This window comes from Pleurodeles waltl, chromosome 3_1, assembly GCF_031143425.1.
Source record: "Pleurodeles waltl isolate 20211129_DDA chromosome 3_1, aPleWal1.hap1.20221129, whole genome shotgun sequence".
Lineage (NCBI taxonomy): Eukaryota > Metazoa > Chordata > Amphibia > Caudata > Salamandridae > Pleurodeles > Pleurodeles waltl.
This window is the reverse complement of record NC_090440.1, coordinates 732,291,794-732,318,447: the sequence shown is the minus strand read 5'-3', so window position 1 is coordinate 732,318,447 and position 26,654 is coordinate 732,291,794. Positions and strand designations below refer to the sequence as shown.

The 26,654-nt window shown below is 44.3% G+C and overlaps 1 protein-coding gene across 1 annotated transcript in view; it reads left to right on the top strand.

Moving 5' to 3' along the window:
• DCDC1 (doublecortin domain containing 1) overlaps nucleotides 1-26,654 on the top strand; it is a 1,098,140-nt gene that overhangs the window by 132,903 nt on the left and 938,583 nt on the right. The window contains exon 6 of the mRNA XM_069223476.1: nucleotides 16,441-16,646. Within this exon, the coding sequence (XP_069079577.1) occupies nucleotides 16,441-16,646 (206 nt within the window). The remainder of the gene's footprint in view (nucleotides 1-16,440; nucleotides 16,647-26,654) is intronic.

Genomic DNA, 26,654 nt, shown 5'->3' with positions numbered 1-26,654 from the left:
GATGATTGGCTCCTCTTCATCTGCGCACATTGTTCGACTCGTCAAGAACCAATTTTAATATCTTTCCTTCCATCCGTCAGTACATCATTGTTAGTTCCTGGGAATATCGCTTTCTCACTCTTCGAGTTAACATTTGTAACAGTTTAGAACATTCAGGTTTTTTAGACACATTTCCTCACCAGAAAATATTTTGCTGCTACTATGATTTGGTCAACTTTCAGTTAGAACAATACATCTTTATTATTCATTAAACATTAGATCATATTTTATTGTGACACTGCATTTCTAATATAAGGCAGTGCATTACTAAGGCCTAGACCTTGCTAACTTGAGGCCGACAGTTAATTTAAGCAAATAGATAGCATTTAATCATAAGTATATCACACTACTACATATTTCACATTCATATATGTTGTGAATAAACATTATTATGCTTTTAGTAGAACATTACATAGTAGGTGACGGCCATTCAAGTGGGCACATTTTCCAGTTGCACATTATTTTCTATGTTAATTCATTTTCTATGCAGATTCAAAATACAGAATATATGAGATATTTATTTGTAATAATTTCAGTGCTCACAGAGGTTAATAAATTATGGTAAAGTTGAGATCTGCAATCAAACACTATGGCCCTCATTACGAGCCTGGCGGTCTGTGACCGCCAGGCTCGCGGTTGGCGGGAGCACCGCAGACAGCCCGGCAGTGCCCCTCAGGGCATTCTGACCGCGGCGCTTTGGCCGCGGTCAGTGCAGGAAAACCGGCGGTCTCCCGCCGGTTTTCCGCTGCCCGTTGGAATCCTCCAAGGCGGCGCAGCTTGCTGCGCCGCCTTGGGGATTCTGACACCCCCTACCGCCATCCTGTTCCTGGCGGTTCGCCCGCCAGGAACAGGATGGCGGTAGGGGGTGTCGCGGGGCCCCAGGGGGCCCCTGCAGTGCCCATGCCAATGGCATGGGCACTGCAGGGGCCCCCGTAAGAGGGCCCCGCTTGTATTTCACTGTCTGCATAGCAGACAGTGAAATACGCGACGGGTGCAGTAGCACCCGTCGCACCTTCCCCCTCCGCCGGCTCGATTCCGAGCCGGCGTCCTCGTGGGAAGGTTGTTTCCCGCTGGGCTGGCGGGCGGCCTTAAGGCGGCCGCCCGCCCAGCGGGAAACTCAGAATGCCGGCCGCGGTCTTCAGACCGCGGTGCGGTATTCCTGCGGCGCAACTTTGGCGGGCGGCCTCCGCCGCCCGTCAAAGTTGTAATGAGGGCCTATGTATGACCATTTTTTAAGGCCTTTTTTTTGCATACTAATTTTTTGATTGGATGTGCTGATTAAGGATTGGATCCACTCCATTGTAGTTAATGTGATATTCAGCAGGTTATTCACCTTTTAATCAGAGCAGCATGGGCTATGGTGTGATAGGCTCCCTAGAGGTCAAGATTGATTTGAATTGTTCTTCATTCAAGTTGTGGTCCTCTTCACTGTGTGATACTTCATTTCCAGTGCATCCTGTAGATAGAAAGCATAATTAGCACTTATTACGAAGGTTGTGTTCCTTCACACTGTGTTGAAGCTTACTTGTGACTTGTCTCTCTAGTGTTTTACTTGGTTAGAGAGATTTGGGATTGGCCTGTATTTGTTTACTACCATGGGACTGGCTCTTAGTTTCTACAGAAGATTAGTGATTATTGCTTGCATGTAAATATATTTCTTGTATCAAGAGTCAAGGTTGGGAGCATGATTCTATGGGTGCATGCTGCAGGCTAAGCTGCTCCTGGCATAGGACAAGTGGGATGAACCCCATTTTCAGGATGAGATTTGAACATTTATTCAAGTCAGTCTAAAATGTATGTGTAAATGACTTAAGTAAACCCTAGCTCACTGTCTAGGTCAAATGTAAGAACTGTTAGGGAAAAAAATCTAATAAATGATACACATGAGGTTGATAATGTGCATTTAAAGAAGCATGCCTTTGGGTGCTTTGCAGGTGTACATTGTATTTTTGAAATGCTGTCATTGAAAGAAATGGTAAGGATAGATAAGATGCATCCACATAAGCGTGTACTTTTATGAAGTGAATTGAAAAACTCCTAGGTACTATAGTTCAAACCTAGCTGAAAAAAGTTGCGAAGCATTCTAACCAGGAATAAGATCATCAAGTGATTCATTGTGAATGTGTACAAAGAGAAATGAGCAGGAAGTCAGATATTTTGGCAGGTGTTAACTTTAAAAAAAATGGCAGCATTTGCTCTTCCTTTACTCATTACATGCAGCGGGTAGAGACTGCTGCAGCTTTCTTTACTCTGTTCATTAAATCCATAAACCCCACCGATAACAATGGACTCTCAGCTGTGCAGCTTTACTTGGTAGGTTTTACAAAATATATCAGATAGTGTTTCCTCTGTTAGAGGATCCTTGCGCTGTCTCATATCTAGGAATATTTCTTTTATTTCTAATAAGATAATTCCCCGGCAAAAAAATATGAACTACCGGAGAAAGTCTCTGGTGAAAGTAATCTGGAGGGCCATCTTTATTTAATGGACATTAACTCTTGCTGTTAATCAAATGCATTCATCACCAGTTTGTGTTTGACATTGAAACCAACTTATAATAACCTTTAGTGTTATTCAAGTTACAATTAGCCCAGACTACACATTAGTCCAGTAAGTTAAAAGACATTCAAGTACTAAATGTATTCTTTTCCCTGAGTTGGTCAGACTGTTGTCTGTCTGTCTGTCTGTCTGTCTGTCTGTCTGTCTTTCTGTCTGTCTGTCTGTCTGTCTGTCTGTCTGTCTGTCTGTCTGTCTGTCTGTCTGTCTGTCTGTCTGTCTATCTATCTATCTATCTATCTATCTATCTATCTATCTATCTATCTATCTATCTATCTATCTATCTATCTGTCTATCTATCTGTCTATCTATCTATCTAGTCATCCCAGACACAGAATCTGCTGTGGTCCAGTGGGCGATCAGCTTTCTCACTGAACAGCCCCTGACAGGGTCAGGGCTTTCCACTTCATCGTGATTGCATGTTTGGCTGACAGGAGGGCCCATGAAACGATTGCCTACTCCTCTGTTCTTCTGGTGTTTATAGAGTCCTAGTAAACAGTCTTGCATGTATGCTAGATCTAGGTGGTCCATGATCTAGCAAGTATTTTGCAAATGTTGGCCCAATGTTTGGCAGTTCCAAAGCATATGGAGAATATCAGCCTGTAAGGCAGGGCAACTAGGACAGTGCAGTGATGCTGTGCGGTACATCTTGTGGAGCAAAGCTTGTGTTAGGTAAGCTCTGTGTAAGATGTTGAGTTGTATGTACTGAAAGCCTGCATTACAAGAGACTGTGTTTGGATATGCCAGCATTTAACCCACTCCTCATCAACTATGGAGTGCTCTATGTCTGTTTGCCACTTCTGCTGCACAGTGGTTAATGGGTCTAAGGACATGCTTGCTATGACTTTAGTAATCCAGGCAATGAATTTCCTTCCTGATTCCATTGGGAACAAAACTTGGGTTAACAAATGAATGGGGGGGGGGGGTTCAGAAACTATAATTCCCCAAAGGTTTTCAAGTTGATCGGCCAGTTGACTGTGCATCAAGAATGGGTGGGCATTCAAGTTCTGCAACCGGTCACCTGTGAGTCAGGAACTGAAACAGGTCACTGGAAGAGATTACTCCTGTGCTTTCCAAATGTTCTGTCAGCCCCCTCCCCCACATGAGCCCACATGGAAAGCAGGCATGGATCACAATGGGATCTCTGGAATATACTGCTTCACATCAGGGGAGATCCTAAGAGCTCTGAGGTAGCAGCTGTGATCAATACGTATTAAGTTATTGGAAGTCTTGGTCAGACTGAGTTTGGAAGTAACATCTCAGAGGCGAAGATGAGGGTGCCCTGTCTGTTCCCAGTGCAAATTTTCTCCAGATGGTGACCGGCTAGCCAGTGGATGGGCCATTGATGTTGTGCCGTCAGGTAGTATTGCTCTAAAATTGGTATCAGGCCTCCCGTTCAGTGGGGAGATGTCATTTGGCCAGGCCAACCCTTCAACTCTCTTTGTTCCAAATCCAAATCAGATCCACCAACAAGGTGTTCAGTGTGAAGAATATGCTATGGGGCTGGCAGATTGGCAAAATTAAAAAGGAATCTTAATACCATTACAATCTTGGAGAGAGCCACTAGGCCCTGCACCCTTAGAGGCAGAGAGTGCCAGAATGTATTCCGGGAGGATGGGGGTCACCTTTCCCAGACTACCATCTAGAAGGTCCTGGGCTGCATGGTATATGTTGATGACCAGGTACCCGAATGCAGAGTGTTCCTACTTGGTGTGGTGAATGTTGAATATTATGTTGTGTGAAGGACAGATCTGGTGCAGCGGGAACAGGCACGTTTTGGCCCAGTTGACCTCTAGTTCTGAAGCCGTCTTGAACGTCCCTATTATATTTGCAACAACCTTGATGTCTTCATGGATGCCTTTAATATATATTAGGACATCATAAGCATATAGACAGATGGCATGTGTCTCACAATCAAGCCGTATACCTGGTCTTGCCCCGATTGATGGAGGTGATGTGCCAACAGCCCAATGGCTAATGCAGTTAGTAATGGTGTGAGTAGCCATGACATGTTCCTCCATTGACAGGAAAGGAGTCTGAGATCAGTTGGCCAGTTTTGAGCTTGGCTGTCAGTTCCATGTATAGCAGCTTGACCATTCTCAATATTCTGTCACCCAGACCCATATTATTGAGTACCACAAACTTGTAGCCCCAATCCACCATATGAAAAACCTTCTCTAGAGCTAATACCATATAGGCAGTACCTCTACTAGGATCCTGTGCAACCTGCATATGTAGGGATGTGGATCTGCCAGGTGTGGAACCATTTTAATCAAAATGAACTAGTATTGTGAAGAACTCTCATAATCTAATCATTAAGATTTAATTGAGGATAATGTAGTCACAGCCCAGCATGCCTAATGGCCGGTATGAAGAGACCTCCAGCGGATCAGTTTGGGAAGGGAATCCCCCTTCATGGATTGCAGTAAACATCCGATGATGAGGATGAAATTCTACAGTTTGGCCAGTTTTGTTGTCATCAGTTCATATATTTTGTAAAATTTAGTTGGGTCCAATCTATACCTGGAGTTTTACAGGTGGAGGAGTCACGGATGGCACAATCGATCTCTTGCTCCAAGATCAGGTCACTGATGGAGCAAAGGAATTCTTCGCTACTATGCCACTGTGGGGCGTCAGTGAGGCATCAGTGGGGCAATACAATGCACGATAGTGTGTGCAAAAGACTGTGTATATTGCTTCTTGGGGGTATGTTACGTTATTTGGTGAGGTGGTGAGGAGGGTCACTATAGGGGTGGTCGACAATTCATGTCTAGTCTGATTTATTTCCCGCTTGGCGTGTTATGTTTTCTGATAGATACAGTGCAATGATTCAAGTATCCGCGCATGGCAGTCCCATGTTTCAATTAAACATTAGGTAATCACGGGCTGACTCATCTTCTACAGCAGCCACTTCTAAGTTGCATAAGTAGTTTTCATGATGCGGTGTGCATCTTGTCCCTACTATCGCATGGATACAATACTTCACTGCTACTGTTTTTAGGGTGTTCTATTCTACAAGGTCTGGGGAGGTGGTGTTAATGTTTTCAGCTATGAATTTTGTTATGGGTTCAAGGTGATTTTGCAGAATACCTGATTGTCCAGCAGAGTGGTCAGGAGCCTCCAGTTGGGCACTGGCAGGAGGTATACTCCCCAAGTGAGTTACAGGAGCAAAGTGTTATGATCAGAGAGGATCTTGCCCAGGTATACCGCATCTGTCACCAGTAGTTGTGTTGGCATAAGAGTTGCTTTAGTCTGACATGAAGATCGTGCGGGGGCAGAATAGAAGAAGTACTTCAGTGCATCAGGGTGTAAAGCTCTCCAGTTATCTAACAATGACCATTGTGCCAGCTATAGCGAGAGGTAATTGGTAATGCGGACCATGGATGAGCGGGGTAGTGGGGGGTGCAACCTATCCAGTGCTGGGTTTAGGACACAGTTGAAGTGGCCTCTATTATCCAAGGAAGATGAGACCAACAGGCCAACTGAACCGAAAGCTCTGCAAAAAATTGTGGTTGGCCTGTGTTTGGAGTGTAAACAGTACCCAGAAGCGCTGAAATGCAGTCCAGTACTCCCTCCACTAATATGTAACACTCTTCTACATCTGTTGCAGCAGTGGTGCACATTAAAGGGATAGTTGGCCTGATCTAATTGAGTACCTCTCTTGCATACCCAGAGTAGCCTGTGCAATAGCAGTGCCCCCTCTGGCATTTCTGAAGTCTGAGGTCCTTCCCCTTGGCAAGGTGGGTCTCTTGTATGAAAGCAACATGCACCCCTTCACGGTCAACGTATGACTGTGTGGAATAATGTTTTCTCACGGTACTCATGCCACGGATGTTCCATGTCACTATTCTTAACTTAACCATGTTACATGGTGGGAGGGAGTCATGGTGAATCATGGCATGTGCAGTAGAGATAAGGCTCAGCTACTAAAACTAACGGACTGCCAAACCAGGGTGGCAGAGAAACATCTGGATGCCCAACCAATAAAACATTGTGGCATAACTTGTAAGGTAAGGTGTTTTGGGTTTCGGGTCCCTGGGAAGAGAGGGAGATCACCAATGTAACGGGGTCATTGAGGGGCTTGTATTAAAGGAATTGCAGTGTAGGCAAGAACAACCAGGCTCACACTTATCATCTCATGGCTTGTGTGACCAGAATCACTCAGACATAGGAGGGCCCCAGCGGGGGCCAGAGGACAGCTCCAAACTATGTCTAGTAAAATGGGGGTACCTTGCTTGTTATTTGTTCTATTCAGCTACAGCAGGGAGTAATGGTGAGAGGTGACGTAAATGTGGTGACTGGTGCCTCTTCAAACCATCATAGCTTGTTTCACATTTGTTTTTCCTAGTCTGACCTCAGCTGTCTGAGAAAGGAGGAGGATAGAGGCAGTGCTGATCTGTGAGGTTCCAGATTCTCTGTCAGAAGAGGCATGAGGCATCATCTGAGATATCTGTAGTATGGGCCTGGTCTGTAGTCTGAAGATAGGATGCTGTGACTAGGGACAAAATTCTTTCTCACTGAGCCTGTGCAGGAAAATGTGCAATCAAGTGGGCCTTCTTGAAGCTGGCAGGGCAATGTCCTCCATCTCTACGGTGGGATTGTAAGCGGGCAGGTATTATTTTGTGTCTTCAGTGAGACATGTCGCCTTTGTTCAACACAGTCCCAGGTGTCGGAGGACTCTGTAAATGGGAACGCTGAGTCACAATCACTTCAGCTTCACGGGGAGGGGCAAGTCAGTATCTTTAAACTTGGGTTTTATGCCCAGGTACGAGGCCCTCCTTGGTAGGACCACGAGGGTGTAGAATGGAAGGAGGAAAACCTGTGCATTCTTGAACGTTATGCATCCTGAATTTCTAGCAGCCTGTAGGATGGTATCTTTGTCTATAAATTAAGTATTTTAGACACAAGTGGTCTAGGAGGATACCTGGTGGGGGCACCGGGAGGGGACGTGGTGTGCTCGCACTATGATAAGGTGGGGAGAGAGACCTGTGGATCTGACATGGTTAGAGAGCCAGGTTTGATAGAAGGTGTTGGAGTTCATGCCTTCCGCACCCTTCAGAAACCATATGATGTGCACAATGTTGTGGTGTGATCTCCCCTCCATATCTTCCATTTTGTCTTACTGGAGATGAACCTTGTCAGTGAGTTTGGTGATATCTTGGAGGCTTTTCAGTGTGCGTAACACAGTCCAAGAGTTTGCGTTGATCTTCATGTAGTAATCCCAATTTAAGCACCACTGCATCCACCCTGTCCCTGAGGTCAATCCTGGCCTCCATTATCACACCATGGATTATGTCGAGCTTAGTCGGCGTGGGCTGTCATGTTTGAAGTCACTTGAATGTTCTTTAGGGGGTTGTGGAGTGTTCTCCCATGCATTCCGTCGTCCCTGTCCTGGCTTGCGCTGGGGTGGAGGAGGCATCCTAGTCTTGTCTCTCTCCAATTGTGTGGGTAGGTATGTTCCCTTGTGGTGCTCTCGGCACTCCAATGTGTCTAATGATAATCAGTTGGGGCCTAGGAGCACAGCTCTGTGGGCAAAGACCCACCCTATCCTCAGTACCTCAGTGCATGTAGGATAAGGCAAGTGAGGCACGTGCACTCTTGTGATGAACAGGGCCACAAATATGGCCAAAAGTATTCTGAACACTCTGCCCCCAGTGCAGTATAATGGGAGGTCGGAAGAGTGGGAGAATAATGAAGTCCTATGGCCAGCAGTCAGCTGGGGCGGGCCCAGTGCAGTTGGACCAATTCGTAAAGCTGAGACCTGCCCATCTCCCAGCACCACAGTACAGGACACTTCAGGTAAGGGAGGCATGTGCAGTTTCACAATGAGCAGGGCCCCATATATGGCCAAATGTATGCTGAGCACTCAGTCCCCAGTGCAGTGCTGAGCTAGGTCTGAGGAGTGGGAGGATGATGAGACCCTATGGTCAGTAGTCAGCTGCTGCAGGGACCATGTGGCTGGAGCAGTTTGTAGGGACAGGCCCCCTATGTCGGCCCTATAGCTATAGCCCACCCAGATCAGTGAAGTACACCTGTGAGCCTCAGTGTATGCCCCCAGGGGAGGAGCAGTCCCTTCCAGGGACACCTGTCGAACCAGATGGCCCAGACAGATTTCCATGTTGTGTCCTCTCGCCCCTGCCACCGGAGGTGAATGGCTGCCCAACTTACCTTCTAGGCATGGGGGGCAGGTTGGGAATTGGAGTCCTCCAGGTCATTGGGGGGCTTGTGTGCCCAGGCAGTCACACTCCAGGATCGACTGCTGTTGCGGCAGCAGGCCATGCCCACCACACCACACCTTATCCTGCTCTACCTAGGCCTCATTGTGGCACCCCTCCTTGACTTGTTTCCAGGCCCTGTTCCCCGCACATCATCCGGTGACTGCTTCCACTTCAGGATGACTTGATGCAGCCCAGATTGAACAAGACTACAGGCCCCTGCAGAGAGCTCTACTGATGTGCATCCAGCATCTTGAGGTGCTCACATAATCTACATATTATGTATTTTTTACATTCCTATCCTCAGTTATTATAGTCATCTCAGCTTAAATTCCTTAACCCTTGGTCCAGTACAACACATAACTTTCAGTAATCTACTACGACACAGAGGCAAGGGATCACAGTGGCCTGCCATCAAGAGGGGCATTCAATGATCTAAACATTTCATACAATGTCAATAGGTCCTCAAGTAGTTTTTCATCTCACTGGATTAGCTTTATCAGTGCTTCTTGGGCAGCGGCACATCATAGCTTATCTTTTTTTCATGTATCCACTCTTGGTGGCAGTACTCCCAACCAATGTATGGCTATTCTCCTTTTTGAAAGTAGCACACCCAGCAATAGAAATTTCTGAGCCATCTCCCCCTTTTTCTTCTTGGGCAGAAGACCTATTATACTCTGCTGGATCGAACTTGTACCTTTCTGCTTGTACTGTGTGCAAGCTTATTCAGCACACCTGACCAGAAACTATATTTTAACCTTGGCAGTGGTCTATCTGAATGTAGAACTGTATACCAGAACATTATTAGCTTTCTACATGGTAATCCTGTTGAAAATGTTACAACAATTATTAATTAATAATTGTGTTTTGCATGAAAACAAATAAACACCATTTTTACAATGCTTTCTACTTTACAGAATAAAATATAGTGTGTGAAATATATGCACTCAGAAAACAGAAGGTTAAATATGAATGCTTCCTGTATGAAAAATGTGCTCCTTTATTCCAAGCATCTCTAAAATGTGACTCCAGTTTTGGGTTTTTCAAGCGTTCATATGAGGGTGCCTCTGGAAGCTTTTCATTGGCATAGGAAACAGCAGTAGCCGGCCCAAATGTCAAAGGGGAGTGGGAACGATGGGGACGGGGGAAAGAACTTTAAAAATAAAAAATGAAAGAAAAAAAACTTACCTTTCTCGTCGCCCCAGCTCGCTGCCTCTTGCCCCCTCGTGCTATTCTTCTGGTGTCCCAGCATTCACTGGGACACCACCACAGGCTCCTCAGCAATCCTGGCACTGCTTTCATTCTAAACCTAGCATGAAAGTAGCGACAGAATTGGTCTGACTTGCTTAGATTGCCGTCCAGACACAACCCTGGGGTTGACTGCCAGCCAAACACACATGTGCACTTAAGTGCACTCTCTCCTCATCCCCCGTCCCACCTCCCATGACCCAGCCCCACCCCTCCCTGCACTGCTGGCCAAGCGAGCAGATGAAAAATAAAACAATTTTAAACTATTGTTTTAATTTTCATCTTCTGGCTCTTGGCCAGGTGGGGTGACGCTCCTCCGCCATTGCGGAGGAGCCCCCAATAGGAATCAACCATGTGCGCTAATATAGTTTAGTCATATTAACCAAGTACTTGTCTTACTTGAAGGCACTTTACAAGTCAGAATGTTGGGTCTTAATATTAGATCTTAAAAAGAGATGCACCATGTTTGGAATTATTTTAAAATCTTTGTGCCCTTTTCAGATAAGTGCTGCATTGAGAGTAGTGGCTTAAAGTGCATAGTACTTTGAATAGTGATTTATGGTGTTAGCTTTCAACTGCAGACATACATCCTTCCATCAGTGAATCAGTTGGGGATATTTACACTACTAGGATAAAACAGTCACCTCTTTAAATGTCTCAACCCAGTACTCATTAGGCAAATGTTGAACTGTTAATGTTTGCACAGGCTAGTGCATTATGTTGCCCCAATGTGCAGTGATGTCAGTAACTTTTGACTTCAAGACTTTTTTTTGTCTACAAATTGCACAGTAGATGGGGGATTATGTGGAAAGTGCAATACATTTATATTATGCTGAAAAAGTAAAGGCTGCTGAATTACTTTTTTCGAAGATGCCTGCCTGTTTGCGTGTGTGATCGAACACAAATATTTCTGCTCTTTGGTCTTGAGTGTGAAGAGGAGTATAATGAGTCAGGTAAATCAAGAAGATAATTCCTTAGCAAATACATATGAAATACTGGAGAAAGTCTATGGTGACTGTTAGAAATGGAGTCTCTAGTAGGCTGTGGTTTGCACCCTGTCTAAGAAGGAACCCTCACTCTAGTCAGGATAAGGGAGTCACATACCTAAGGTAACCCCTGCTCACCCCTTTGGTAGCTTGGCATGAGCAGACAGGCTTATCTCGGAGGCAATGTGTAAAGTATTTGCACACACACACACGCACGCACACACTCACACTCACACTCACACACACTCACACACTCACACACTCTTAGAAAAATAGCCAATATTTATCTGAGTAAAACAAGACCAAAAGGACAATAATCCAACATACACCAGCAAAAATACAATTTTTCCAAGATTAAATCTTAAAGCGCTTAGAAACACAATAGCTCCAACTGGGTGTATCACAGCGTCTTGACTGAGTCATTCCCAATAGTCCAGCGCCACTCATGAGGGAGTGCAGGCCGGTCACAAAGTCGCACAGACGCCAGGTACAGTACCTTTGAAAGCGATGAGGAAACAAAGACGTTGCATGGAGTCAGGGAGGTGAGGCGTCACTGGAGCTGGTGTGGCGTCGGTTCCTTACTACTACTGGGGAGGTGAGACATTGGTTCCTAACTGCTAGGCAGGGGGTTAAGTTGTTGGTCCCTTACGGTTGCAGGGGAGGTGATGCAGCATCATTGGTAAGGTGTTAGATCCTTATGACCTGGCACGTTGATTAATCCAGCAGGTCAAGATACGAGGCGTCGACTTTGCAGTGGTACGATCACACCATCGGGCCACAGGTGCTGCAGCAGAGTTGGACTCTGGTGTCACAGACGTTGGTGACATGGCACTCTGGACTCAAGCTGTGGCGGGACTTCGGAGGCGCTGTGGCGTCGTTGGGCCTGCGGCATGGGCTGCACTTGTTGCACACTGTTGCAGTGGCACGCAGTCAGACAGCGATACTGGTTCCAAAGTTGCTTTAGAGTCGATGTACTTGGTTTCTTCTGGGTTGCACCAGAACTCACTTACAAGGGCCCAGGAACTGGATTTGGCACTACGTGTCAAGTCAGGACTCTCAGCAAGAGAACCCAGGTGCTGGCACATGAAGTCTTTGATGTCCCTGAGACTTCTAACAGTAGACCAGCTCAGTTCAAGCCCTTGGAGAATCTTGGAAAGCAGGATGTAGAAAGCAAAGTCCAGTCCTTTTACTCCCAGGACAGAAGCAGCAAGCAGCAGGCCAGCACAGCAAAGCAACAAACAGCGGTGATTGTCAGGTCCTGGATGCAGCAGGGTTTAGCGCCTTTCCTTTGTTGCAGTTGGTCCACAGTTCTCGTGCCTTGGATCTTCTTGGTGCTGGTCTTCTTTTGTCTGTCGAATCTGATTTCCTGTTCTTAGGATGCCCTCTAAATACTGTATTTAGTGGGCGTTTTAGGGGGGACCTGGTAGTGACCAATGGGTCATCTATCTTAGGATGGCTACACCCACTAAGTGACCACTTCCTGTGGGGAGGGGACGTTTCCCTATACCTGGTTGGCTATTTTCCTCCATCCAAGATGGAGGAAATTGAAAAGGACCTTGTGTCTTCATCCATCCCAGTAGATTGCCTGCTTGAAAATGACCTGAAGCATTCCCCCTGGGCTGATGTAGAACTGAAGACCCATGCAGCAATGCTAAGGATCCCTGAGTGGGCGCGTGTCAGGACAAAGGCACAAAGCAAACTTCAGAGTGAAAAAGGAGCTGGATCCTGAAATAGTGGACCAGCCCTCCAAGAGAAAAGGAAGGAAGACTGGGGGACCAGCTTCAAAACAGATCCCAAATCAGGATCCCTCTTCTCAAGAAGAGGAGCCGACCTTCTTGGAGGGAGCTGAGCCTGAAGGGCTTGGGCCTTATCATCCAGAGCTCTTGGGCCCAGGGGGACCCTCCAGGGTGGATTTGTGCCAGGGGCAGAGTACCTGCCCCACTCTTGAAGGCCTGAGGCAACAAGCTGGTACCTGGGTTTCATCATTCTGAGTTGTTTGATACCAAACAACCCAGGGTTCAGAGTGGCCATCAAGTAGCAGGGAAGCTCGTATTGACCAGTGTCCAGCACATGTATCAAAATGGCTGCTCTGTTCACTCACTATGTCCCAGGTTTGGCAAGGACATAGAGGGGGCATATTGCTCATGCAGCTGTGCCCTCACATATAATATGGTGCACCCTGCTTTAGGGCTGGAAGGCCTGCCAGAGGCGTGTCTTATCCATAGTGTATGCAGTGTATGATGGACAGTGCACACGGGCAGTGTGCCACGTCGAGGTTGTGTTTTAGGTTTGCCCCAGAGTCCCCAGCCTACAATTGTAGAACTGGGTATGTCTGGGTGCATGGCCCTAGAGGATGGCACAATTAGTGCTGCTGCCCTCAGTGACCAACCCTCAGTACCCCATGCCCAGGGTACCCAAGTACCTTTACTAGGGACTTATAGTGGTAACTAAAGGTGCATCCAACTGTGCCAATGCATCACACCTGTTTTAGGAAAAGAGCTCTGGCTGGTTAGCAGAGGCCCCAGGCACTACAATTTCTAGGCTACATCACTAAAAAAGCGGGGGCTAACTATGTCAAAAATAGGCCCTTCCTCAAAGTTGTATTTTTAAAGAGTTCGGAGACCTCAAACTCCAGATCCCTACCTGCTCCTAATGAGAAATTACACTAAAAAGATATTTCAAGGCAATCCCCATGTTGCCCTATGGGAGAGATAGTCCTTGCAGTAGTGGAAACTGAATTTAGCAGTATTTCACTATGAGTACATGTAAACCTCACCTGTACATGTCCTACCTTTTAAATAATCTGCGTCCTGCACATGGGCCTACCTTTGGTCTACCCTTGGGGCGACTTACATGTGGTAAACGGGGAGGTTTGGGCCTGGCACATAGGTGCATGTGCCAGGTCAAAATGGCAGTAAAACTGTCCACACAGACACTGCAGTGGTAGGTCTGAGACATGGTTACAGGGCTACTCATGTGGGTGGCACAACCAGTGCTGCAGGCCCACTTGTAGCCTTTAATTTACAGGCCGTGGGCGCACACAGTGCACTTTACTAGGGACTTACTAGTAAATCAAATATGCCAGTCATGGATAAACCAATCGCCAATACATTTTAGACAGACAGCATATGCACTTTAGCACTGGTTAACAGTGGTAAAGTGGCCAGAGTCCTAAAGTCCTAAAATTTGGTCAGACAAAATAGAAGGAAGGAGGCAAAAAGTTTGGGGATAATCCTGCAATAAGGGCCAAGTCAACAGTGACAGTAATCTGGAGATGCATCTTTAGCTAAGAAGCGTTAACTCTACAAATACACTTATCAATTTGTGCCTGACATTGAAACCAACCTATAACTTATTTTAGTGTTATGTTTGTCACTATTAGCCAAACATAGAACACATTTAGTCAGGAGGTTAAAAGATACACACGTATATCCTTTATTACACAAATATTAATTACTGTGGGTCATTCGGTCTGGTCTGTCTGTCTGTTGGTCGGTCCATCCATCTGTCTGTCTTTCTGTTTGTCTATCTGACTATCCCTCTCTCTATCTATCACATCTGTCTATCTAAAGTCACCCCTTTCTTTCAACCATCCAGGGTTGGTAACTTGATGACTGTTAAGTTGGGTAATGGTAACAAATGTTATTTACAACCATCAGAGATGGCACTGTGCTATAAAGTGCTTTATATAAGCATCTTATTTGTATATGTGGTCTGTCTGTTTTTACATACAGATACTTGGCTCATTGGAATCACACCAAACCTGACCTAGACATGGAACTTAACACAGTATAAGTCATGTTTTGGTTTGTTGTCAATCTGGTCCATAGTTTCTGAAATGTATTTATTGCAAAAAGGTATTATGTATGAATGTTTGCGCCACACCACAGCATAACTGCTGAATTGAATCACACTAAACCTGGCATGAATCAATAACTCCATTTAAAATAGATTCTTTGATGGATTTAGAATACATCTGTTCGGTAGTCTGAACGGATGTTCACTAGTCATAGTATACTACAAGTGTAACTTCTGTGATTACAGTTGCAGCCAGTTCTCGGACAAGTAGAGCAGGAGCCTATGCTCAGTAGTGCCTAAGTGTATCATAAGACACTATAAAAATCTGTGAAAAATTATAAAGACATTTTAGTTCTTTACTCAAATATAAGTTTAATATAAATACTCATAGTAGAATTATTCCTCTAAAAAAACTTCACTGGCATAGGTGATGTGGTTAGAATCCCAAACCAGTGAAATTTGGCAATTAAGATAAGCTTTTCAATCATAATTTATCCTCAGTGCTTTGCCAAAAACCTCAGATATGATGTCACATAACACATCACAAACACATTTACTGGGGCTATGATTATGACTTCACTGAAAGGGCTTAATGATACACCACAATTTCCCTCTATGTCCTTTATCTGTCCACAGATAATTAGCAATCGATTTTGAGAATCAAGGCAACAAGTTCTAGCTGTTTTGACCAAAATGCTGGATTTGTTTTCTTTTTAACTTAAGCCATTATCGGCAATTCACTTGTTAGCTGATCACCTTTCTGTGTCTTTCTGTGCCTCAAGAATCCAGTGTTAGTTTGCACTTTGGTCATTTTGTTTGGGGAAATCGGATAAAGTCTGTTTTTAATTCCCCAAAGATGATATCAGAGACCTATTTATTCTGTTAGTTTTTTGAGGTACACTTTACAGTAATTCACTGCATAGAGGATATGTTTTGGCCATTATGCTGAGTCTGATAACTTGTATTTCAGGTTAAAGATGGAATGAGACATGTGGAAGGCCAATGCTTATTATTGTGTCTTAACAGATGATTCCCCTGAGCGTTAATTTAAATCATTTTTGGTTCATAATAAAATGTGCCAATAGGTGTCATCTGACAATGCCAATAAAAATAATTTATTGATAAATGAGTTAAATGTATACTAAAAAATAGCAAGATTAGCGTGAGGGAAGGTTAAGCCGTAAAACAAACATTAAAAGCAGCACATTTGTCTAAAAGATGCTTTTCACTTAAAAGTAAGAGGGCCTATCATAAACATATCTGGAGTGATTCTGTTACACTAACGTAGCAACTTAAATGCCCCGCTGCTCAGTGATTGAGACATAGTAAGGTGAATTTTAATTATAACTAAATTGTGGCACTACTTGTTGATACCTTGAGCAGATGCTCCCATCAGGAAATATGATTTATGTAGGCTATCAGAGCAGACAGCTTGCTACAGCTTATGCTGCTCATAGTGGGATGCTGAAGTACTGTTTTAAACGCTCAAGTAGCTATGTGGAGAGAAGCCATTTTATAAGAGCAGGCGAAGGGGGGTGAACATGATGACAGCAGTTTTTATTTGAAGGAAAACACTGATTTCCGTCCTTTATTTTCAGAGCACCTGTCACTAATGAAGACAGTGACCTGGGGAATGAATGGCCTGATGATTCCGAGCGATGCCAGGAGAGGAAAGACAAAGCCTGCCCTTTCTGAGCGCTTGAAAAAATTGTCTGGAAAGCCCACGGTCAGAATTTTGGTTTTCAAGAATGGAACTGGGCAAGATAGCTGTGATATCGTTGCAGGGCAAGATGAAATGAAAAAGGTAAATGTTCTTTATCAGTTCTTCATAAGTGGCTTTTATTCAAGGATGATTCAGGATAATTATTTAATGGATTGGTAACTTTAGAAAATACCGTTTTTATAAAAACCAGATCAGTGTGTTCCTTGAGATGTTGTTGCTCTGTACATTCCCATCGGTGAACACTTTGTAGTTTGTGCTCCGGGTCAGATTATTGGGAAATCACAAACATGGTCCTATTTAGTCACTGACTCAGGACTTGTGAAATTGATATATGCTTTGGAGGTGAGAAATATTTAGAATAGGAAATCCAGTAGTACAACTCAGCTTCCTTTATGCGTGCCTTTGATTAATGTTAAGATTGTAGTCATAGACCTATTACTATAACATACTTACTTGTCTTCTTATAGTCTTGTGTGTCAGCGCTTCCACCACAGATTTATGAGTTAATTACTGCCTCTACTGTTTGCTTGAACTGACAGTTGTGTGATAGGACTAAATCACAAACACAGAGACATATGATGGCCTGTAGGCTGGCGTGCTTCCTTCGAAATAAGAGGACCTGAGTTGTCCTCCCAGCTTGACTAAGAAGTCCATGCTCCTAGGCAAATCAGTGTTTACTTGGTGTCTCAGTTCCCTTGTCTGCCAAATCCAGAGGTGTTTAGGAGCAGGTCCTAAATGGTATCCATTGAATCTGAGCATTTTTTGCATCTGAAGGTGTCTACGAAAATCACATTAATGGGTTGCACCATTGAACTCTCTCTGCTTTTTAGGGTTGAGCGCAAAGCACTCTGTCCCTGGTGTAATCTCTCTGTAGACTTTTAACCACGCCCATGTCAAGCCCATCTGTTTGGATGGTTAGTGGGCTTGCCTTTTAAAATTCGCTTGATTTCATTAGTGTGTTTAGCCCGCCTCGAGCGCACCGGCCAACTACTGAAAACATTCAAGGCTCCATGTTTTCCGTATGGTTTCTGGACTACTTTTTATCTTTATTTCATATGCAGTGCGATCTCGCTGAGCAGTAGTCAAGCGCTTTTTCATGACAACAAATCTGTTACATGGATATTTTCACTTTTGATGGTTACATGGATAATTGCACTTTTGCCGATATGTTTCACTTCGAGCAAACTTCAGTTTCCTTTTGTGTGTCTGCTTTGTGCTCATGGTGGCCGTGGGCTCGCTTATGTGAAACTGTTTTACTTTTCAGTTTATGTGGCAAGAAAGGTCCGGTTAGGAATTTACAACGCTAATAGCTTTCACTCGAGGAAACGTGAGACCCATTGCATTGTAAATCCTGGTAAAGTAGATTCTGAGTTCCATTGTTTTATAGGGCCTTAGTCTGCTGAGTAAAAACTAAACAAATGAAGATGTTTACCCTTAGATGAGGATGGTGCCCCTCAGGAAGGCGCTGTGCTGTACTCAGTTCAGCGGTCCTTTCTCTCGCTGGGGAGGAAGTGGTTTAAAACATGTTCTTCAGGGAATGTTTGAGCGTTATTCACATGCAAATGCAATGAACATATCAGACTAAAGACCCAGCACTCAGCGTGTGTGATCAGAAAGGGTTGAATGTCACCACCTATAATACAACGGAGTCCATATACCGCTACATAAAATCTACTACATTGAAATTAGCTTCTATGAGATTACCACTCCTGAGGTTACCACTACTGTGATTACTACCTCTGAGATTACCAGTGCAAAAATGACCTCTGTTGAGATTACCACCTTTGAAATTACCACTGCAGCAGTTACCAGTGCTTGGATTACCACTACTGTGATTACTATATCTGAGATTACCACTGCGGGGATTACCACTACTGAATTACCACTATTGTGATTATGATCTTTGAGAGTACCACTGCAGGGATTACCACTGCTGAGATTACCACTGTGGTGATTACTACCTTCTGAGATTACCCCTACAGGGATTACCACTGCTTAGATGACCTCTACTGTGATTACTACCTCTGAGACTGCCACTGAAGGGATTACCACTGCAGGGATTACCACTGCTGAATTACCACTACTGTGATTATTACCTCTGAGAGTACCACTGCAGGGATTACCATGGCTGAGATTACCACCATTGAAATTATCACTGCAGGGATTACCACTACTGATATTACCACTACTGTGACTACTACCTACCTTTAAGATTACCACTGCTGAGATTACCACTACTGTGATTACCACTACTGTGATTACCTCTACTGCGATTACTACCACTGCAGGGATTACCACTGTTGAGGTTACCACGTCTGAGATTACCACTACCTTGAGTAAAATAGATTCAAGAGTAAGAGTACTGACCCTATGCTAACCTTCACCTTAAAATGAAACCTTACTTTATAACTACCCACCACCCTATCTTTATGGACATACAGTGCCCTCTTCTTAACCCAGTGGTTACATTGTGTCCGGGGGTGCCAGTGGGCCCACCAGTACATATTTTGGAGGCCAGGACTCATCCACTCTGTCCCATAGTGGTCCTATTAGTCCTTACAATGCAATGGCCTTCCCTGTCCATTTGTCCCACCCAGGCCCAGGCATAGACATGACTGTAGCATTCTCAAGTGGCAGGGACACCAAGCACTTCATTTTCCTACATCCATTCTTATGTTGAATCATTTTGTGTCCAGGCAAAGGCATGCTTTCATTTTCATAAAATAATATTTTGTACCCTGTAGCAAGTCCAGCATTTCAGGATTTTTATTGCATATTTCCCTGTTCTTTGTCCATGTACACTGGCAATCTATCAGTTATAGGGGGACCAGCCCCTTTGATATTTTAGTAGATGCTGCTTTGTTTGACTCTTTGCCTTCTTTTTTGATAGAACACTAAAAATGTGTCCTGTATGTTCTAGACCTGCTTCTGCTTCATGAAGGGTGTTTGGGGAAAAGGCAGCTGCGTTTACTTCTTCACTTCCTGTCTCTCTACAGTTCTAAATTGCCGGGCTTCTCCCTCACTTACTCTAACTCACATTCTCTCACTTACTCATCCTTACTCCCAGTCAGGGGCGTAGCTTCAGGGGTGGTATTTTGTGGTGTTATACCCCCACTGGTAAATGTATATTCTAATGAATTGTTGGATACAGGTGCTTTCAGTTGGGTATGGTGAGTTGTCTGTCGTGTCTCACCTGGGATTTATGCATGCACACACTGACAAAGCACCTGCGCTCTCTCTCATCTCTGGTTTGAAACCCCAAATTTTGTAAATTATTTTACAAAATATTATGTTCCTCTCACTTATTAATCATATCAATCTGCACTGCTCTCTCTTCCCATTGCCGCTTAAGTCACTCTCATGTGATCTGCTTGTCATATGATGAATTTTAGCAATATATGCTAGCCAGGGGTGGCTCCAGTAGGGGCAAAGCTACGGGGTGGGTGCACAGCAACATAAAGGAATTTGTTTTACAAAGAAACTCTCCTCTGCCGCCGCAACCTTGCCGCTCTTCTGGCTCCCACTCCACTCGCTGCAGGCACAGGCTCCCAGCCAGCCCAGCAACCAATCCTGATGCTGCTCTCGCATGACAGGAGTGTTCGGATTGGCCGGAGTGCCCTGGCTTGACGCTCCGAGGCAGAGCTGGAGCCTCTGCCTGCTCTCTCAAACCCAGCAACACAGTGCTGAGTTGGTCAGAGCCCTGTGTGCATGTGTGTTTGGGCGGCCTGAGACAGCCAGCCAAACATACATGCACACTGAGGGGAGAACTGTGCACTCCCCCTCCGTCCCTGTCATCTCCCATGGCCGGCCCCCTGAAAAATATAAACGATAATAAACACTGTTTATTATCATCTTAATTTTTCATTTTGCATCTCCTCTGCTGGCAGGGGATGGCGAAGCTCCTCCGCCATAGTGGAGGAGCCGAGCCTGATGCCAGCGTGATTTTTTGGAAATCTGAAGCTCACTCCCCCAGTCTTACAGACCAGACCAAGCCACACCCCTGCTCCCTTTCACTGTTGATCACACATAAACTTACTCATTCTCACTGGTTCTCATTCTCATTAAAATACACTCTTACACACACTTAATCTTTCACACTCACTGACCCGGGCCCTGGTGCAGCTGCATCTAGTGCACTATTGCTAGGTACACCCTCTGATTCACTTCCACTCCCTCTCACAATCCTAATCACTCACTTTCCTACACTCACTCCTTTGTACTCACTTTCAGTTATTCATACACTCAAACTCGGATTCTCACTCACTTTCACTCTCTGACACAAATACATACACATTTTCACTTAATCACATTCACTTAAAGTCACTCACAAGTACACTCGAAAACACATACATACATGAACACAGAAACATTTGTATTACTTACCTTGCTTCTTTTGCATCAGAGCAGGAATCTGATGCTGGATATTGGAACCAGCAAGACATAATTCCCAACAAGGAGTCAGCCAAGGCACCAAGAGCAGGTTTGAAAAGAAGAAAAACCCCATCAATCCACCTCCCACCTTCTTCTTTTGAATGGAAGCACAGCTCTTTAGGAAGCTGGTACAGAGCTGGGGATCCTGCCCCTGCTGCTGTGTGTGGCTTCTCATTGGCCTCAGAGGTGCACTGACGTGCATCCTGACAGCCACATTTTAGCAGTTGTACTTTGCTTTCTGAGGCATGCGCAATATGTCTGCTAAACAAAATGGATTGTACCTGTGTGAGGGGACTGTAGATGAACTACGCACCTCAAACATCCAATCCAAAAACCTCCCTACTGAGTAGTGTGTTTTAACAGCACTCTGTAGCTGGATCATGCCTTAGCTCACTCCTCCTCCTCCTCCTCCTCCTCCTGTCATTGGGGACCTTGTGCACCAACAGTGTTCTCCGGAAACACAAAAATTGTGTTTTCAGGAACGCTGCTAAATTAAACAATGCACAGTGTCCGGACTTGGAGGTAAGGTGCAGAATGTAGGACCAAACAGAAGACAAGGGAGGTGCGCCCTAGAGCTCCTAACAAGAACCTGCGACTGAGTGTTTCTGAACTTTATACTTGCGACTGATGGATAATCTCTGAATTGTAGGGGTGGACACCGAGAACAATAGCTATTGCTCTTTTATGAGCCATTTGTATTGTTTTAAGAATCCATTTCTGTGTACAAGTTGTGTCTCAGTCCAAGTGCACAGTGTCAGCATGTGTGCTAGTTATGTGAGTGTGTTTATAGGTTGTGACTGTTAGCAACAAAAACTGCCTACATCTGTGTTGTAGTTGGTGATTGAGTGCATTTGTAGTGAGGGCATACAAGTATAAAAAAAACTTTATGTACAACAAGATCAAGGTTGTGGTTGCTGTCTGTAACTTGGGTTTGATATTTATGCATAATTTAGGAAGCATACTGCTTACTTTGCTTGGTGCTAAATGGCACTTGCTAGTATAGCTACAATTTCATAAGTTGTGTGAATACATTTCATACTCACAGTGGGAAAATCATCTTGTGATAGTACTACCTCTGTCAGGGCCTGGACATTTAAGACAGGCAGAATAATTTTATTCTTTGATTCTGGAAGCTCTGTGTGAGTAGAAATACTGCAGTGTGAGCCCTGGAATATATCTAGTTCTGCTGTCAAAGCACATGTTTGTGAGATTGATATAACATTTGATTTCTCAACGCTCCTTCTTCCCAATGATTCTTGGAATCTGCATGAATGGGAAGGATGGAAAACGAAATGCATACATACATTTGATCAACGATAGACCATCTGAAACTGCATAATGATATTATGTTATTATCTGTCTGAACAGCAAATTGTCCTTTAGTGAATTTTTATGGACATTTTACTACAAAACCTGCTGTGTTGCCACCATATTTTAAAGACCTCTTGGGGAGGGATAGTCATGCTTAGCACACAACATAAAATTATTAGAATGTTTCAATAGCGCACATATAGAAACTATGGATTTTCAGTCAATCTATGTAAAAAAAAAAAAACTATGCTGTCAAATTGACCATTTTTGGGGTCGAGCGCAATGCACTCCATCCCTGCTGTAATCTCTCTGTGGGCTTTTAACCACACCCATGTCAAGCCCATCAGTTTGGTTGCTTTGTGGGCTTGCCTTTTAAAAATTGCTTGATTTAATTAGTGAAAGGCATGCATACATCATGCCTTTTCCGGTGCTTAGCCTGCCCCGAGCACACCGCCCCACTACTTTAACCATACGAGGCCCGATGTTTTCTGTATGGTTTCTGCACTATTTTTTCCTCTTTATTTCGTAGGCAGTAGTAGAGCACTTTGCAGGACATCAACCCTGTTACATGGATATTTGGACTTTTGCCAGTTACATGGATAATTGCACTTTTTCTGATACATTTCACTACAAGCAAACTTCTGTTTCCGTTTGTGTGTTTGCTTTGCGCTCATGGAGGCCGTTGGCTCGCTTATGTGAAACTGTTTTACTTTTCAGTTTATGTGGCAAAAAAAGTCAGGTTAGGAGTTTACAACGCTAATAGCTTTAACTTGATTAAACGTGAGACCCATTGCATTGCACATGCTTGTTTTCTTTTGTTTTTCAGAACTGATGTACTACTTGCCTTTATTTTGTGGACTAGTTTCCTATTCCTTATGAGTATATAACTAAAAGACAATGAGCATGTACCAGTCTAAGATGACTTTGGGTGATCTACACATGGGGATAGTCTTGCACTACAACTTGACCTCTTAATTGTGGATGTTGGCTAATGGTGGGCACCCACACTCCCTCCCAGTGTGCCTGTCGGCCATTGTCTGACAATGGGGTTGGGTATAAAGGCCCCTCTAGTGCTCTTCATCTGAGGTATTCCTTTATTTTATTTTTAGTCTGAGTCTTTTGTTTTTAAATTACTGTAATGACAATCAGTGCGCAGGGCATGCTGACATCATTACAGTAAAACAAAATGATGGGCTAATTTTACATTCACTTTATAAGTGCTCAGGGTTATATTTCAGCCCCCAGAGGACTGGTCCTCCTGTGAGAGGTATCACTAGAAAGAGGGGAATCTCCCCTTTCCAACAATATATCTACTCAGTGGATCCCTGCTTGGGAATCGCCATAGGAGAATGATCCCCAAGCAGGAATCCACCACTTGACACCAGGGATTTTGGGGGAGTGACCCCTGGGCAAGGGGTTGTGCTCCCACCCATATCTGTCTGTTTGCCCCCTTCTAGGAGGCTGTTGGGGATATCAACCCCAATTTGCATCCTGGGGGAAGGTGGGGGGGGAAGGCGAACTAGAGCATAGTGAAAATTTTTTATAAGAAAATGCAGGGGCGGTGGCTGCCCGCAATAGGCATAGTTTCCACCACACAGAAAATGGCATCAGTCTTTCTGCCCCTCCTGGGAGCGAATGGAGGTGATTCTTATCGATCCGACCCCCTGGGTTGGCCAGGGAGTCCACTAGACACTAGAATAATCCAACAAAAAAAATGTACAAGGATAGGTGCTGCCCACCTTGGGCATGGCACCACCTAAAAAATGCAGCAGCAGTCTTTTTGCCCACATTGGGAGTGGATGGGGTGATTATACCCTGAAGAGTGGCAGAAAGTGCACCACACACCAAGGAAATGTTTTAATAAAAAAATGTAGAATGGAGGCTGCCCAGTATGAGCCTGGCCAGCCCCAATCCCACAATAAAACAACAACAGTCTTTCTGCCTCCCCCTGAGTGGGCACCAGGAAAATGTATACAAAAAATGTATAGGTCTGAGGGCTGCCCACAATGGGCATGTCCATGCCCAACCCCAGAAAAGGTGCACGTTTTTTGAGCCCCTGAAGGGACATCCATTGACCTGGGCTTGATCCATTCTGTTGAAGGCATTAGGCCCAGGCACACAAGCAGTGCAGCATTTTGTTTGAGCAGAATTGAGGTAATGTTGGATTGTAGCAATTTTGTTGATTCCTTCAGATTTCGGGAGTCTCTGAAATCTAAGGAAAATTAGTGATTTCAGGCAAAGTTTGAGGTTTGCAAGCATTGTGGGTAAGAAATCCTCATGGAATCTATGCAAGGCACTCACCCCTAGAATCCCCTGGTTATCGAATTTTAAAAAATGTCTGTGATTTGTAGGCTTGCATGTGTGGTGCCAGAGCCCACCCCCAAACAGCAAACCTACTCCTATTGATTATCTATTAATGTTGCGCTTTAGTGACTTTTGAGTCGTGGTCTAAGGGAGGTAGGATATTTGTGGCTTCTCACAGATTCCAGAACTTTTCATGACAGAAATGTGAGAAAAATGTGTGTTTTTTTCTTTTTTTTTTTTTAACCAAAGATTGATGTCTGAAAGGGCTTCTGGGTACAATTGCCTAGCGAGAGCCACAGGAGTCACACACCCATGGACTCCCCTAGTAGTGTTAAAAAATGTGCAGGTTTGGTAGGTTTCCCTAGGTACTGGCTGAGCGAGGGCCCAAAACCCACAGCTACTCACACTGCAAAAAAAGTGTCCCTTTTCATTGTAACAATGTGATGTGTCTATGTTGTGTTTTGGGCCCATTCTTGTTGCAGGCACTAGGCGTACCCACACAACTAAGGTACCATTTCTTTCAAGAGACTTGGGGGAATGAAAGAATTTTCCATCACAGAAATGTGAGGAAAATGTGTTTTTAGTCAAAGTTTGAGGTTTTCAAGGGATTCTGGGTAAAAACATAAATTGGAGAGAGCCATGCAAGTCACCCTGTCCTGGAATTCACCAGGTGTCTAGTTTTCAAAAAAGTCCAGGTCTGCTAGGTTTCCCTAGGTTCTGGTTTAGCAGGGGCCCAACATCCATAGCTAGGCATTTTCAAAAAAAGAGTTGGTTTTGAGTGGGAACATGTGATGTATCCATGTTGGGTTTGGGGCTGTTTTCTGTTGTGGGCACTAGTCCTACCCACATAAGTGACGTAAATGTTTTATTGGGAGGCTTAAGGGAATACTGGGTGGAAGTAAGTTTGTGGGTCCCTTCGGATTCCAGAACTTTCCATCTCAGAAATGTGAGGAAAATGTGTTTTTTTTACTCAAAGTTAGAGGTTTGCAATAGATTCTGGGTAAAAACCTGGAGAGAGCCATGCAAGTCACCCCATCCCGGATTCCACCAGGTAGTTAGTTTTCGAAAATGTGCCTGTTTGCTAGGTTTCCCTAGGTGCTGGTTGAACTAAGTTCAAAATCAATAGCTACCTACTTTGCAAAAACTAATGGAAAAATGTGATTTATCCATCTTGCGTTTTGGGCTGCGTCCTGTTGTGAGCACCAGGTCTACCCTCACAAGTGAGGTTCCATTTTTATCGGGACACTTGGGGACTTGCTGGGTGGAAGGAAGTGTGTAGCTTATAGCAGGTCCCAGAACGTTTCATCATAAAAGTATAAGAAAACTTTGTTTTTTAGTCAAAGTTTGAGATTTGCAAGTGATTTTGAGTAAGAAAATGCTGGTGGTAGCCATGAAAGTCACCCCACCCTGGATTTCCCTAGGTGTCTAGTTTTCATAAAGGCGCAGGTTTTTAAGTTTCCCTAGGTGCTAGATGAGCTAGTGTCATAAATTCACAGCCACCCACATTTGAAAAAAGGGTCAGCTTTCAGTGAAAACATATGATGCGTCCATGTTGTGTTTTGGCCTGTTTCCTATCATGACCACTAGGCCTACCCACACAGGTGAGGCTCCATTTGTATCCAAAGACATGTGGGAACATAGAATAGTGGGCATTTTTATTGCCAATTTGACTTCGCTGCATTTATAACTTCCAAGTATAAGCCAGTGTGTAAAGAAGAAGACATTTTGAAAACAATACCCTCTAAATCATATGCTAGTACGGGTACCCACAAATTCAGAGATATACAAATAACCACTGTTCCTAAACTCCCTATCTTGTGTCCATTTCAGAAACACATAGGTATTTTTGTTACACATGTTCACTCTCTATATTTAACCATATGAATTGGTCTGTACTCTGTACACAATGAAAAAACATTGTATGGAGCAGCTCAGTTGTTGGCTCTGGGTACCTTGGGTTCTTGGAGAACCTACAAATCCTATATATCCCCGCAACCAAAGAGGTCTAGCAGATGTAACAGTGTATTGTTTTTGCAAATTGGC